Source organism: Nyctereutes procyonoides, unplaced genomic scaffold (genome assembly GCF_905146905.1).
Source record: "Nyctereutes procyonoides isolate TBG_1078 unplaced genomic scaffold, NYPRO_anot_genome, whole genome shotgun sequence".
Taxonomy (NCBI): Eukaryota; Metazoa; Chordata; class Mammalia; order Carnivora; family Canidae; genus Nyctereutes; species Nyctereutes procyonoides.
Genome location: NW_026575044.1, coordinates 48,273,228 through 48,286,485, shown reverse-complemented (window position 1 = coordinate 48,286,485; position 13,258 = coordinate 48,273,228). Strand labels below are relative to the sequence as shown.

Genomic DNA, 13,258 nt, shown 5'->3' with positions numbered 1-13,258 from the left:
GGGGGAAAAAAAAAAAAACCCAAAACACCAAAAACCCAAAAAACCAATCCCAACGTATGTTATTTTAGTATTCCAACACCTAGATGAAATGACATTGAAGGCTAGAGTTCACACTTCTAACTCAAAGTTCTATGCTGATATTAACTAAACATTGAGGTCATAGCTGATTTTAGCATAACAATGAAGCTTAAGATCAGCAAGAAATAAGGACAGTCTGGGAAAGACTAAAAAAAATGGGGTGATAAAAGAGAAAACAATTTGCTTTGCTTTGATTCTCATCTTTTGATTTTTGCTCCAGTCGCCATACCAAAAACAAGAAGATTAAACAAGATGATACCCAAAGTTCTCCCTCTTGTCCCAATTTCAGAATTACTTGGAAAAAAACAAAACACAATAGGTTCCTTAATCAGTTAAGGATTTCAGACATGTACACTGTTAATAATTAATTCTGAGAATTTACAACTATTTAAAAGAAACAACTATTCTATGAGAAGAAAAGTCTATGGAAAATAAATTTCCAACATCATAATTTTCTTGCAAACTGACATGATTAGAGAACTAAAGTACTATCATTCTTTCCTCAATTAGAAAAAAACTGCATATTAATTTTGGATTTTGCATCAGTTTCCTATTTGGACTTCTATATTGTACACTCCATAAAAGCAAGGACAGTTGTCTACCTTATTAATTACTGTATCTCAATGTTTAGAAGACTTCTTGGCACATGGTTCTTGGGATATGGTGAAACTCATGCAGTATTTGTTGAATGAATACATGAATTTTACTATAATCTTTTTAAAAAATATTTTATGTATTTGAGGGAAAGGGCATGAGCAGGGGGAGGTGCCAGGGAGTGGGAGAAGCAGGCTCTCTGCTGCGCATGGAGCCTGCCTTGAGGCTGGATCCCAGGACCCCTGAGATCATGACCTAACCAGAGCTGAAGTCAGATTCTTTTTTTTTTTTTTAATTTTTTTATTTATTTATTTATGATAGTCACAGAGAGAGAGAGAGAGAGAGAGGCAGAGACACAGGCAGAGGGAGAAGCAGGCTCCATGCACCGGGAGCCCGACGTGGGATTCGATCCCGGGTCTCCAGGATCGCGCCCTGGGCCAAAGGCAGGTGCCAAACCGCTGCGCCACCCAGGGATCCCTCTCTCTCTCTTTTTAAAGATTTTATTTATTTATTCATGAAAGACAGAGAGAGAGAGAGAGAGAGAGAGAGAGGCAGAGAGAGAAGCAGGCTCCATGCAGGGAGCCCAACGTGGGACTCGATCTCGGGTCTCCAGGATTACTCCCTGGGCTGAAGGCAGTGCTAATCTGCTGAGCCACCCGGGGATCCCCACGTTGAAAGTTTTAACAGTGCACAGTATCTTTAATTTGGCTATAGTCTTTCAGAAACTGGGTGGAAAGGTAGGAAAATAACCACAAACAACTTGCTCTACTTAAAAAAGCAAGAGGCCTTAAAACACATTTATTAGTGAAAGATATCAGACATACCATGATTTGATGGAATCTATAATACACAGAAACTCTAAGAATTTTACCATGTCATCATAGTTTTTTTTAAAAAAGAGCCAATATGAGAAAATTTCACTAGAGAAATTGTCCTTATCAGTGCATTTCAACAGGGTGTGTTATATTACCCAAAATCTTATACAGAGATGCTCTGAATTCAGAGCCAGACACAACTGATTTACTTTATCACAGTTAATGAGGACTGTACAACTTAAAATTTTTTTGTGTTGTTTGTTGCCAAAATGCATTCAATGCTCAACAGTAATGACCTTCTCAGCCCAGGTATCTGGATTTTATCTACCTTTTTATAGCTCCTTTTAATTAATTAGCAGGTTGGGTGGTTTGTTCCTTGTTGTTTTGGTTCTACTAGAAACCCATCTAATTTTTTTTTTTTGGAGGGCACAGAATAGGAATAACTCCCCCACCCACATACATGTAGTACACCACCTTAATTGGAAGTGTGAAATGAAATATGAAATAAATTGACATAGTACGCTGCAAACATTTTTACTTTTAAAGTAATTTAGATCTCACACCAAAAAAAACCATGGATAACATTATTGTTTCTAAAAGAGAGGAAAAAATAAAACAGGATGAAATCAGAGAGGGAGACAAATCATAAGAGATCCTTAATCATAGGACATAAACAGGATCCCTGGAGGGGAAGTGGGTAGGAGATAGGATAACTGGGTAATGGACGTTAAGAAGGGCACATGATATAATGAGCACTGGGTGTTATATTAGACTGATGAATCACTGAATTCTACTTCTGAAGCTAATAATACATTATATGTTAATTAACTTAATTTAAATAAAATTAAAAAAATAAAAGTATTAATGTGGTAAGATTACCAGTTTATCATATCAGCAGGGTGCTAGCAAACTGAAAAGTAAACTATAAACCTCGAAGCAGCTTTACAGAAACTGGGGTAAAAGATTCTTTAGTAAAGTGAAAGCACACACTGTGTGGATTTCTCAAGTTGAGTAACCATTTCTAAATTACCCGTTTTAGTTGACAAATATTTACTGAATAATCACTAAGTACAAAGATCCCTGCTCTTACAGGCCCTCATCTGGTGACAGACAATAGAAAATTATCAAACAAATGTAAAATTACAAACTTATTTTAAAAAGTTGTTATTAAATCCAAGAAAAAAATTAAAATTTTAAGTAGTTAAAAGTTTAAAGTAGTTAATGTTAGGATAAAGGTAGAGAGTCTGAAGAAAACTAAGAATACACATTATCTCAATAACGGTGTCACCTGGACTGTTGTCTCTTGCTGTCATCTGCATAAGAAGTGCCATCTGCTTCCGCTCAGAGAGTGGATAACCAAAAAGAATGCTAACTGGTGTGGACTTCTTATTTCCAGCTTCCTTTTTTGTTTTCTTCTTTTCTGGACCTTCTTTCTCTGGAATTATTAATAAATATGTAAGAATCTGAAACAAAGGTAAGCACTGAAAAGCAAAACATAAGAAAACTCTAAAAAAACAGATACTAATCATGTATATGAGAAATATGTATAATATACAGACCAGCAATAATGTTGACAAAAGAACACTACACTTATATAAGCAATTTTCTTCCTGAATGCTTTGAAAAAAATATATTCTTAACTCTACTGTTTTCTGAGAATTAAGAACATTTATCAGTTTGTTCCTAGTAAAATTTGTATTTTAATGATTTGTTCTTTTAAATTTTAACTTCAATAATACTTCAAACATTCCTTAGTATTGTATCTTTGAAACTTCTCTTTCATTTATTATAATTTTATTCTTCTTAATTATTGCTAAGCCCTTGTAGCAATGTTCCTTCAAATTACTTCCCCAACTCCACTGATGATTTGTACAATCTTCTAACAAGATTAAGTATTTAAGACAAATCTCATCACACAAAGTAATTATTGTAAAAAAGCATCAGATCACTTCATTCCCGACACAGGATAACTGAACATGGTATTAATGGTATTAATCAAAGCTAAAAATGAGCAAATTAAAAATTCTCTGTGTGTGTAGGTTTGTGGGAGCATTTGACAGAGAATCAGCAAAGATTAAAAATGTCTAAGGATTTTTTTTCAAAGAGATTTGATCCATTAAAAAAAAGCCTTTCTTCTAATTTGTTCTTTCTTCTAATAATGTTCTGTATACTTTGGTTCTCTCATAGTTAATGAGCAACTGTGACTGTTGTTTTAATGATTTTCCATCTAAATAACAAATCCTTAAATACAATGAATGTACTTCTTACCTAAAATTAAAATATTTAAGGTGTAAAAATTTTATGGAAAGTAGAAATTTAAAAAAAGGAGTAAAATCTAGTAATTGGAGGAAATAAAATATACATAGAATCCAACCTTAAAATACTTTCTAAAATTGGGGGGAAAATTTCCTATTTGCAAAATAATGAATTTTCTGCTTCTGATAGCATTTTCACACAATGTTTTAAAAAGAATATGCTCTAAAGTGATACATACTTAGTTTACAGGAAAAAGTGAGATACTTAAAATTCATTTTATAATTCTAGCTACCAAATGATCAAAGACATAATGATTACATTTTGGAAAAGAATGTAATTGTACATATTCCAAATATTCAAGCAAAAATTCAAATCAAATACTAGCATCCAATCTGAACTTTTTCTTTAATTGAGTTACCTTGGCCTTTTGTCTGAATTCATACTTTACATGAGATAGGAAAAGGTAAGAAAACAGATGCTGGTATAAGATAGCTAGGTTAGAGATAACATATACCATTCTTTGAAATTGTGTTATTAATCTGTCCCAAAGTACGCTTTTTCAAATTTAAAGCATTCAATGAAACTTTGACCATTTGGGATCTATCCGGTGGAGAACTTGTTTCCTGACCTGTCATAAGTAAAAAATGATCATATTAATTTGAGAAAGTTTGGTACTTCTCAAATATAACTGAAATATGTATTTATTTGTCCAAATAATGGGTCAGAATTTTAAAAGTTAAATGTAGGAATATTGACACATGTGCTCATTTAACACAATCTCCTATAGACTTGAAATTCCACTGAGCCACTCTAAGACTTAAGACTACTTAAGTCTTAAGATTTAGAAAGACTTAAGATTTCTTTAGTCTTAAGACTAAAGAAAAACAGATTTTCAAAAATCCAACATCCTATCTTTCAAGATTCAGAGGAATTTAAGAAATAGAGATGTCTCAGTCTTATAATTGTGAAAACTATCATTTTCTTTTTAGGACTTGTCAGAATAAACAAAAAGATCAACACTGTCACATCTCAACTAGGTGTAGAGTATATTAAGGAAAGAGACACAATTACTTTCTTGGGGAACTGGTTCATAAACCAATCGATGTCTTAAAAAACTAAAGAATATAACTTCCCACAAAGCAGCTACTGTGAAAGGAGTGGAGCAATGGAGCTGTAACTCCATTGGAACTAATTGGAACGTGTATATTTCAATTCTGAGAAAAAATGCTGCCATTGCTTTCTGGTTTTAAAGCATCCACATATCTAAAAGGTGCTTGTTATATTTTGACTTCCAGCAATGATACTCAGATCACGGATGGTTTCATCCCATAAAGCTCTTTCAGGTACACCTGGGCCATAGGTAGTCCTGTTTAGAAAAGTATACCTAGACACAGAAAGTGTAGACCTTTAAAATTTAATGCTGACTGTAAACGTCCTTCACCCTGAAATTTTGATAAACAAATACTACAGATTTATCAGCTCAATTAATAGTTTTTAGGATAATTTTAATTATTTGGTTCTATACTATCCTCACCCAGCTCCACAAATTTATAAAACAATATAAAATATACCCACAACAGAAGGTTTCTTTCAGTTTTTTTAGATAAATGTCATATGCTGAAAACTGGACACTTGGATACCCAGGGACTAAATAATATTTTACATTACAAAAAAGTTAGAGATAAAATGTAAGCCCGTTAAAAAAAAAAAAAGGACAATCAAAACAGTTGACTAGTTTTTCATATACTAGAGAGTATTTATATATTCTCCCATATTCTTCTATCTGGAGCAATTATGAAGCATAATACCTGGTGCCATCGCCAAATACAGTGGTTCCAATGGTAATGGCATTTCTCCAGGAAAGCTGCTGTTTTAATCTACTGTTAAGTGTAACATGGGCAACAAAGTCAATAGACTAAAGATAGTTCGATCCAAAATTTAAAATTTTTTTTAAAAAACACTGCATGATTAAAGAGTAAGATGACATTGTCCATGAAGACCAGTACACTTGAGATTTCTTGGGAAGAATACAGAGCAAAAGAAATCAAGGACCTTGGATATCTCCCCATAGGGACTGCTGCACTACCAAGGGGCTGACTTTTATACTGCTTTCTATGTGAATAGTGGCCCCATGTTGTGCTATATATACAAATACTAAGTGGCGGTACACAGTAGTCCTGCTTGTAATGTTCATACGTAGCATGTGTTGGATATGATGCACTAGATACCACAAACAAAAACTGGAAAATTCAGTGTTACTTATGTAAGTTGACTTATTTAACCAAAGATATCTATATACGGGTTTGAAAGGAAGTTATTTATAGTACAATTACTTGTAAAAGTGACAGAAACCACTCACTAAACAGGTGCCCCTGATAATCTAATTACCTGAGTATGTTCTGTAAGAAGATATAAGTCTCTCCCCCCAATTTTCACTTGTATGTCCTGGATCTGAATCTACAGAATGAGAAGAGACAGGAGAAAAAGAAAAAAAGCACACGAAGGGAAATGCAGAATTCAACAAACCAACATTTTTCAAAAGACACTAGTATATGATCTATCATTGTTTTTCCAAAAAATTATTTTTAAGGTAAAGCCAAAAGCATATTTAAAACACAGGTTTGGCTGAAGATTTCAGCTTGGCTAAGATTTCAGTTTCTTCAACTGAAATATTAAAGTTGACAAAGTCAATCATGCACTTTGCAATAATAGATATTACTGATGCTGCTTATTAAAAGATATCTCCCTTGAGGCTATATATTTTTTCAACCCCTGAATATGATAAAAGAAGTAATCCTGTATCACTGCTTTTCTGGTTAGAATGTGTCTTTAGAAAACCTGAATAACCCTTTTTGTTCTATGAATGCCAAACTACTCAGAAGACGCTTTGGACAGCAGTATCATTCTAGACCACAGACCTTTCTATAAATTACATACATTTTGAGTGGTATGAATTACTATACTGACCACTACTTAAGACCTCTTAGAAAGAAAGCAGCCTAAAAGCAAAACCAGGTTTATCAGCTAAGATAAGAATATGGAATTCTGCCTAACAATTTTTGACAGATAATAATATTTTTACAGTTGACTTTTGGCAATATGGCCAGAGCAGATAATTTTTACTTATAAACAATATGCCATTTTAACTCACAATATTATTTTGATTTTCATATACTCGACTTATTGACATACATTTTTCTTTCTGGGATCATTATTATAGATATTATTCATGAATTCAGTTAGGTATAAAGAAACAAGTGTTGAAAAAAAGAAACCAATTTAGAAAACAAAACATAGTATTTGAAACTTTTAAAGATCAAATTAAAAAAAAAAGTTTAGTGATAGTGATGAGAAGGCTCACTCAAATGAAAGGAAAATAACTGATAAAATAACATTTAGGCCAATTCTAAACCAAATGGGTAAATGGATTCAATGAAAAGCCTTTTAAGGAACACTTATATTTCAAAACTGAACAAATTAGCAACTAGAAAAATTCCACGATGAGTAGTTGGTATTTCATTTAAAAACAAGTAGAAATGGCCCTCATACACTGCAAAGAAAAGAAAATGCAGCAACCAATAAATTGTGCCAACAAATCTAATTAAATGGATTACTGAAAGTAGATCATATTATTGTGACAGATTAAAGCACAATGGATAAATTGAACTTTCAATTATATTAATATAAGGAAGTAGTATAACAATTTATTCAAATCTTCCCTTGGCGGGAAATTAATCCACCCTGACTTCACACACCCTTTGGCTTTAACTCAAATAAGCATGTTTATATTTGGTGCATTTGAATGTGAATTCTACAAAGATTTAATTCAGGAGTTGAATTAAAAGCTTCCATATCTTGTCCTTTGACTCACCCACTTAACCCTCTGTGCTATATTGAGACCAGACTATATTGAGTCCAGTGCTCCCTATGAGGTTTTTGTAAAATACTCAGTTCTAAGCAGTGCAATTCTCTCCCTGATACATTTTTTTTTGTAGCAAAGACAAATAATACTTGTATTTTTAAAGCCATCTCTTTAATATTGTTTTGGGTTGCAAGAGAGTAAAAAAACAAAGAATGATTAAAAAGGTTTGCACTGTAAAATTGAAGACTTTTAATTAAAGTAGAAGTTTTAAAGATAGGGGATGGACAAGAGAAAATCTGTAATAAATAATGTCCATGAAAATCATCAAAAGGTGATCATTATTAAGCAAAGCACTGATTTTATCTGCTACTTTAACGTAGTTACCAGAAAAATTATATTTGTTTTAGTTTTTAAAAAGTTCATCTCTCCAAATTTGAGTCTATTAAAAGGCATCAGGAAAATAGAACTTCTAAGGCTGGATGGCAGAAAAGGTTTAGTTTAAAACATGTGAACATGCTCTAAAACTGCCACCATGGACTTTGGGAACAGATCATATTGTGCCTCTTTGGATTTTCTCATGCCACGTTATCTACATATGCCAAAAGAAATAAAAATTAGTAAGTAAATAAATAATGCCTAAGAAGAGAAAACAAGTATTTTTAAAAAGTGAAGGATATTGTATCTTTCTACTTATTTAAACATACAAATTAAAATGATGAAGTACACTGGTTTATCTCCATAGAACACTAGCTCTATCAAACCTAAAGGAAAACGTGCCCCAATGTTATTTGAGGTTAAAGAACATTCATATACTTTTGGTGGCTTTGTAACAAGACATAGCTATTTTGGAGAAACATCACAGAAATATTTAACTCTTAATCCTGTACCCCTAACTCCTGAGAATGAATAAGAAAGAATTCAGGGTATAATAAAACACAATCTGCAAAGATGCTGGTGATGGTATTACTCCTAATAAAGTAACTGCAAATTTAGTTGGAAGGCCAACAAAAGGCTGTCACATGTATCTTCAAGAGAGTTGTATTTAGGGGATCCCTGGGTGGCGCAGCGGTTTGGCGCCTGCCTTTGGCCCAGGGCGCGATCCTGGAGACCCGGGATCGAATCCCACGTCGGGCTCCCGGTGCATGGAGCCTGCTTCTCCCTCTGCCTGTGTCTCTGCCTCTCTCTCTCTCTCTGTGACTATCATAAATAAATAAAAATTTATTAAAAAAGATAAAAAAAGATAGTTGTATTTAGTATTTTCATGTTGAGGGATTATGGTTTTCCCCTGAATGCCTTTAGACTAGAAAAGAAAAGAAGTATGATTTTTTTGACTGGCAATGCAGGAATAAAATTCATGTAGGCAGAAACATTAATAACTGTTACAGATAAAAATAGTTTTCAGTAATTACTGTACTTAAAACTATACAGAGCGTCAGTTTTTTAAGATGCCTATCCAATATTCATTCTCTCCTGCTTAGCAGAAATACGCCAATTTTGATAGAGTGACAAATATGTCCAGCTAAAGGTAGTTAACTTTCCAGACTCCCCTGGTTAGGACGGCCTAACCAATGAGATGCAGGCAGAAGTTCCTGGGGAGGCTGTTTCATCAATGAAAAGGCAAAGTGGAAGAAAGATACTTTTATTGTTGGCCTTCCTTTCCTACTTTCTACCCAGGGGGCAAGAGAGCAGAACGATGACAACATCCTAGCACCTGATGGTACCACCTCTCCACTGCCTACACCTGGGTCGTACTATATTAGACTACAAAAATCCCAATCTATTTAAGTTAGTGTTAGTTTTCTGTTTTAACTAACACATCACAAATGGATTTTACATGCTATGTCACTTAAAGATCTTAATTCTCTGAAGCTGGCATTACATGCACTTTTACAAATGAGAAAATCCGAGTTTATATTATATAAAGGGCTCAAAATTTTTTTTTTTTTTAAGGGCTCAAATTTTTTGGCCAGGGCTAATAGGGAGCTGAGCAGGGACTCAACATTGGTCTGTCAGACCCCAAGGCCTCTGTTAATAAACACTATTCTGTGATTTACTTCTACGGTAACTATAATTAACTTACTCTGCCAGGATTCTAGTCAAGGAGAGATTGAAAGTAAAAGCTAAAAAAAAAAAAAAAAGTAAAAGCTAAAAGTAAGTGATAAAGCAAGCTGTAAGTATGTAAGTATAAGGAGTAAATAAGGAGTACTTTGTCTCTAGATAAATAGTTGCTTCCACAGGGTTAATGAGTCACTCTCTATACTGGCCCCTTAACATTTCATGGGACAAAATTTATGGGAATTCTCTGACAGGACAACACGGGATAGAAACTGAAATGATATAGGCAGATATATTGGAGATTTGCTGAAATAAACATTATGATACAGCTATATTGGCATGACCTCAAGTTATGCTGTAATTTCCCCCAAATTTTGTCTAGTCAAGCAATTACTTTTTCACAGTGTCATTAAAAAAAAAAAAAAAGATTGATTTATTTATTTGGGAGGGGGCAGAGGAAGAGGGAAAGAATCCAAGCAGACTACTCCACAATGAGTGCAGAACCTGATGTGGGGCTCAATCTCATGTCCCTGAGATCATGCCCTCAGTCAAAATCAAGAGTTGGAGGCTAGAAAAAAAAAAAAAAAGAGTTGGAGGCTAATCAAATGAGCTACCCAAGTACCAATACAGTGTTATCTTTTTAAAAATTAATAAATAATTAAGAATTAGGAAGTTGCCATTTGATGGCATTATTGCTAATTTTGGTGACTGCTAAGGTTTCCTTGAATAGTATGGATATTTTTTTTAAATAATGCGTTTTACAGAAATAATTGTGTTCATTATTTTCAAAATTCAACCCATACAAAAAAAAAGAAAGTAAAAAATCATCCCAAATCCTGGAAACAAACTGTTAACATCTAGTAAGCATCATTCCAAGCATTCCTCTAAATATATATAAGGAGAAAGGTATTGGCGTGTGGGGGGGTTAATTTACATACAAATAGAAAAATATTATGTGTACAATTTAAAAATAAAAACTGCAAGATTTTTTAAAAAAGATTTTATTTATTTATTCATGAGACAGACAGAGATAGAGAGGCAGAGACATAGGCAGAGGGAGAAGTAGGCTCCATTCATAGAGCCCAATGTGGGACTCAATCCCAGGACTCCAGGATCATGCCCGGAGCCAAAGGCAGACATGCAACCACTGAGCCACCAAGGCGTCCCAGCAAGATTTTATTTTAATCCAACATAAAAAGAAGAATAACTAGGGCATCTGGTTGGCTACTCTTGATCTCAGGGTCATGAGTTCAAGCCCCACACTGGGCACAGAGTTTACTTTAAAAAAATAATAAAGAAATTAAAGGAACTGCTTCCTCTCTAAAAGAGATATCATATACTAAAATATAAACACATATATAGGTAAACATATATATGAAATAATTTTAAATATAGATTAAAATTTTTAAATAATTATTTTAAAAACTATATATATTTCAGTTGTAGACAACATCAGTTATTTCCTTGCTCTGAAAGATAAGGTGAGTAGCACTGTTAACATTTTCTCCTTATTCCCAACTCCCCACTCTTTTATTTAACCTAAGTCATGATTTACAATATTTACATTTTTGTTCTGGGCCCGTATATACCCATTAGGTTTAGGCTTAGTTCTACAATGAAATAGTCTTTTATATTTAAACAATCTTATCTTTCCATGCGTGTGTTAATATATGTCTTGTGTACACATACATATAAATACGAATATACAGAATATGACTTTTAAAGCAATCAAACAGTATTTATTACTTCATAACCTATTTTTAAATTTTGTATGCGATGCACATCTTTTCATTTCATGTATTCTTCTACAATGTTATTTTTAAGAGTAAAAATCATATTTCTTCACTGAATTTACCGTAATTGAACAAATTCTCTATTACTTGACACTATATTCTCCTGGGTTTATTTTTGCTATTATAAATGTGGAGACAAACACACAAAGATTTTCATTATCATCAATTACTTATATAGACTAAATAAGTCAAATGTTAACAAACTTTTGGGTTTTGGATAAATCCTTTCATATTTACTCCCAACAAAATATTCCTATTATTCAGACCAACTAAAGCAAGTTCCTATTTCTGGCCAGTGACTAGCTGGTATGATTTAGGCCAACAATTCTGTCAATTGTTATATATTGTATTTCTTTGGTTACTATTGCTACTTTTTTTAAAATTTATTATTTGCCAACTGCAATTGTGTTGTTCTAAACTATGGGCTTGTATCTTTTCTCCATTTTCTCATTTTTTTCTCTTCACATTTCAGAGACCTTTAAATACTAAAATATACGGAGACAAGGATTATCATGTATGTTGTAAATATTTCTCCCTTTATATATTTATAATTTCAGCTAATCATTTAAAATATAGTATACAGGGACGCCTCGGTGGCTCAGCAGTTGAGCATCTGCCTTTGACTCAGGGCATGATCCCAGGGTCTGTGATTGAACCCCACACTGGGCTCCTTGCAGGGAGCCTGCTTCTCCCTCTGCCTACATCTCTGCCTCTCTCTCTGTGTCTCCCATGAATAAATAAATAAAATCTTTAAAAAATCAATAAAATAAAAATATAGTACACAATATGTTAAAAGATCAATGTCAAACATGGGGCTTGGTATTGTAATTATTTTCATATAGAAAATACCTCTTAAAAAAAAAAAAAAGAAAATACCTCTTAATGGTACTCTTCTACATTTTTTTTAAAATTATAAATATAAGACAGATGGATTATAAATAAGACATTTTGCTTGGGCCTGGGGCAATTCTTATTAGTACCCTGGTGTGTGTGTGTGTGTGTGTGTGTGTGTGTGTGTGTGTGTAGGTGTGTGTGTGCATGCATACACATGCAAAACTAAAGCCTACATCTACCATTTACTAAAATTTATCAATTTAGCCTACCAAAAATGTTCAAATCCATTAAAATCCTGTTTAGTGTTAGCATGTAACCTTTCCAAAAGCAATGTAAGAGTTTGTTATAAAACAATTTTAATGAGAGAGAGCCACAACATCCTGCTACATTCAAGTAGTGGAAAAACTGTAGCAGGGAAAAAGTATACAAACTAATAAAATATGAATTCGATTATGCTTATTCAGTGCTTAAACTTTGTGCCTTTCTAAGTAACATTTTCTCTTTTTACTCTAAGTAAAAGACAAATAATCTTGGTTTTGCTCAGCTGATCTGATAATAAGGTTCTCATGGGAAATTTATTATTTTGAAACCTTATTTACTTCTAAAAATATGTTAATGTTCTTTGGATTCATCTAAATCTCTCCTTCAATTACTAATAGAAATATCACTGTCATTGGAAAACAAAACCAGTTTAATGCAAGTACTTTAAAAACGACAGACGAGAGGACTTCCAGGGAGAAAATATGAGAAAAGTTAAATCTTATCTACCTAAAGCCATATAAGCACCTTCTCAGCTAAGTGATCAATAGTTTGAGAATGCAGCATAAGGATAAGGAGTCATTCTTCAGAAAGACAGACCGAATCTCTAGAAGACGTCAGTGTAACTTGAAATGAACAAAGCACAAAATATCTTAATCACTGCAAAAAAGACTAATTTCAAGGCTTAAAAATGTCATGTTTAAGAACAATTT

At 33.2% G+C, this 13,258-nt stretch overlaps 1 protein-coding gene across 4 annotated transcripts in view; it reads right to left on the bottom strand.

Annotated features, from left to right (window-relative positions):
• ANKRD12 (ankyrin repeat domain 12) overlaps positions 1 to 13,258 on the bottom strand; it is a 123,799-nt gene that overhangs the window by 65,981 nt on the left and 44,560 nt on the right. For 3 of the 4 annotated variants that reach the window (XM_055323700.1, XM_055323702.1, XM_055323703.1), the window contains exons 4-5: positions 6,132 to 6,200; positions 2,776 to 2,922 (exon numbers count right to left, since the gene is read on the bottom strand). In XM_055323700.1, the coding sequence (XP_055179675.1) occupies positions 2,776 to 2,922; positions 6,132 to 6,200 (216 nt within the window). The remainder of the gene's footprint in view (positions 1 to 2,775; positions 2,923 to 6,131; positions 6,201 to 13,258) is intronic. The other variant, XM_055323704.1, reaches the window with a different exon arrangement.